This window comes from Saccopteryx leptura, chromosome 6 (genome assembly GCF_036850995.1).
Source record: "Saccopteryx leptura isolate mSacLep1 chromosome 6, mSacLep1_pri_phased_curated, whole genome shotgun sequence".
Taxonomy (NCBI): domain Eukaryota; kingdom Metazoa; phylum Chordata; class Mammalia; order Chiroptera; family Emballonuridae; genus Saccopteryx; species Saccopteryx leptura.
Window position 1 is genome coordinate 108136240 of NC_089508.1, and position 2183 is coordinate 108138422.

At 60.1% G+C, this 2183-nt stretch overlaps 1 protein-coding gene across 1 annotated transcript; it reads right to left on the reverse strand.

The window, feature by feature from the left end:
* Positions 1–429: 429 nt before the first annotated feature.
* NKX2-8 (NK2 homeobox 8) lies at positions 430–1798 on the reverse strand. Its single transcript, XM_066344741.1, has 2 exons — positions 1642–1798; positions 430–980 (listed from the first exon to the last, which is right to left on the reverse strand). The coding sequence occupies exons 1-2, from the start codon at positions 1796–1798 to the stop codon at positions 430–432; spliced, it is 708 nt and encodes a 235-aa protein (XP_066200838.1).
* Positions 1799–2183: the final 385 nt, after the last annotated feature.

A 2183-nucleotide genomic window follows, 5' to 3' on the forward strand; every position in this document is an offset into this window, starting at 1 on the left:
TAATCCACCTAGTCACGGAAAAACAGCTCGCACCTACATTACCAGCAAGCTTGCAAGGGGACCCAACCCTATACATTTCATTCTAGCATCACAAAAAGGAAAAATATTCTATTTCTTTTAAAATAAGTTGCTTCCCATACAAATAGCTACTTTTAAAATTATACAAATAAAGTTCAAGCAATAAAATCTAACTCTGGGTCTGGAATTCGAGGGAAGAGGAGATGGGGAAGGTGGGCGAAGGACATTTTGGCGAAAGTTTCTTGCGCGCTGGCAGATCGAGAGCTAGACAGGGGACTCCGGCGTCCAAGGACGTTGGACCGGCCACGAGGCGAGCCCGGGGAGCGCTCCAGCCCTCCGGTTCCAATCCTTCCGCCGCAGAGCGCACTACAAAGTCTGGGGCGGTCCCAGTTTCCGCGCCCCGAAGCTGCCTCACCAGTTCCAAGAGACTAGGGAGGGGGACGCTAAGTGCTGGTAGGCTGGGAAAAGGCCAAGCGCCGAGCCCGGCCTGAAGGTGGCGTAGCTGGGTAGAGGACAAGCGGCCGCTGGGGTCACGCCGTTTTCGTCCCGGGCCGCGCCCACTTCGCGGCTGCCGCCGCTGGGCTGCCCGTCACGCACCAGCACCGGCACCATCACGCGGCGCATCAGGCCGGGCGCCGCACGCAGCTCGGCTGCGGCTGCCGAGTCCGCCGACTCCGCGGTGCCCGGGACTCGCGTGCGCTTCAGCTTGTAGCGATGGTTCTGGAACCAGATTTTGACCTGCGTGGGCGTGAGGCGCAGCAGGCGCGCCAGCTGCTCACGCTCCGGCGCCGACAAATATCGCTGCTGCCTGAAGCGCCGCTCCAGCTCCAGTGTCTGCGCCTTGGAGAACAGCACCCGCCGCTTCTTCCTCTTCTCTGATTCCGAGCCCGGAGACGCAGGCTGAGCGGGCGGCCGCTGCGACAAGTTGGGCAGGCTGGTCTCTGCGCTGCTCTCGTCCGAGGCTGAGGACGGCAAAGGAGACACGGCCTGGTGAGGCGCGAACCCCTCTGCACGCCAGCTGCTTCCCGCGCGCGGGCGCCCAGCTACCGGCCGGAGGACGCACCACTGCCCGGCAGCTTTGGGGGTGAGGCAGTTTCCTTCCCTGGGCCCACATCTGGACACCCGCCTCTCTGAATTCAATGACCTTTTATACCACAACCTCAGACCGCGTCCCCAAGAGAAACCCATTCGGGTCTCTCTTAAAACAAATCCACACTGGTCGCCGGGCTGGCAGGTGGATATACCGCAAGCTGGCTCACTAACACGAGCCACCTTTGGGTCGAGTGCACTACAGTTTGCCAAGATTTGCAAAACCTTAAATCCAGGAGAGCTGAGTTCGTCGATGCTGCCCATCCCACACCGAAGGGCTGGCGAACGTGGCCGCGTTTTCAAGCATTTAAAGGCCTTGCTTAAATATTTAAACATTCTGACCCCTGGAAACAGAAGCCCAAGTACCTGGCGTTAGAGCCAGGCGCAGGGATCTGCTCTCAGGATGTGTCGCCTGGGTTACGCATAGGGGTTTGAGAACAGGGAAAGAACACTGAAAAAATACAACCCGACGTGGGTCGGGCGTTGGATTCTGCGCGCCCCTTACACCCCCGCCGCGGTCCTCCGCTCACTCACACGCGTAAGGGCCGCTCTCGGATTCCAGCCAGGTGGCGCAGCGACCGGGACCCAGGGCGCATAGCTCGGGCTTCCGCCGCCGCAGGTGCTGCGTGTCCTGCTCGGGTAAATCAAGGAGACTGCGTACGGTGAAGCTGAGGCGTCCAGAGGTGGTCATGGCCTAGGAGGAGAGGGAGGCCAGGGTCAAGTAAGACTGGGAACCGAGGGGCGGCTGGGGAAGCCGCTTCTACTGATGGTTGTAAGAGGCGCACGCCATGCGCTGGCTGCCGAGGTATTAGCGCGTTTACAGCAGCATCCCAGTCTATATAAACAGCTTTTCCCACCCGGGACGCTTTGAAAGGCGAGGTCCGGGTTTCCAGGGTGTTAAGTACCTGAATGAGTGCTGGACTCAAGCCCCGGAAAGCCCAGAAGGTGCCACCTCTGCCCCGCCCCGTCCCCCGCCCCTCGGCGCCCCGTTACCTCCCAGAGGCAGCCGGAAGCTACCCTCGGCATTAGCAATTCTGTCTGATTAGCCCAAAGTGGGAACAGATAATGGGGATTGT

Bases quoted from the DNA above. Each gene is read 5' to 3' on its own strand.
- NKX2-8 (XM_066344741.1), bottom strand. From the start codon at position 1,798: ATGACCACCTCTGGACGCCTCAGCTTCACCGTACGCAGTCTCCTTGAT. The intron at 981-1,641 runs GTGAGTGAGCGG...TGCCGTCCTCAG, and splicing joins CGAGAGCGGCCCTTACGCGT to CCTCGGACGAGAGCAGCGCA.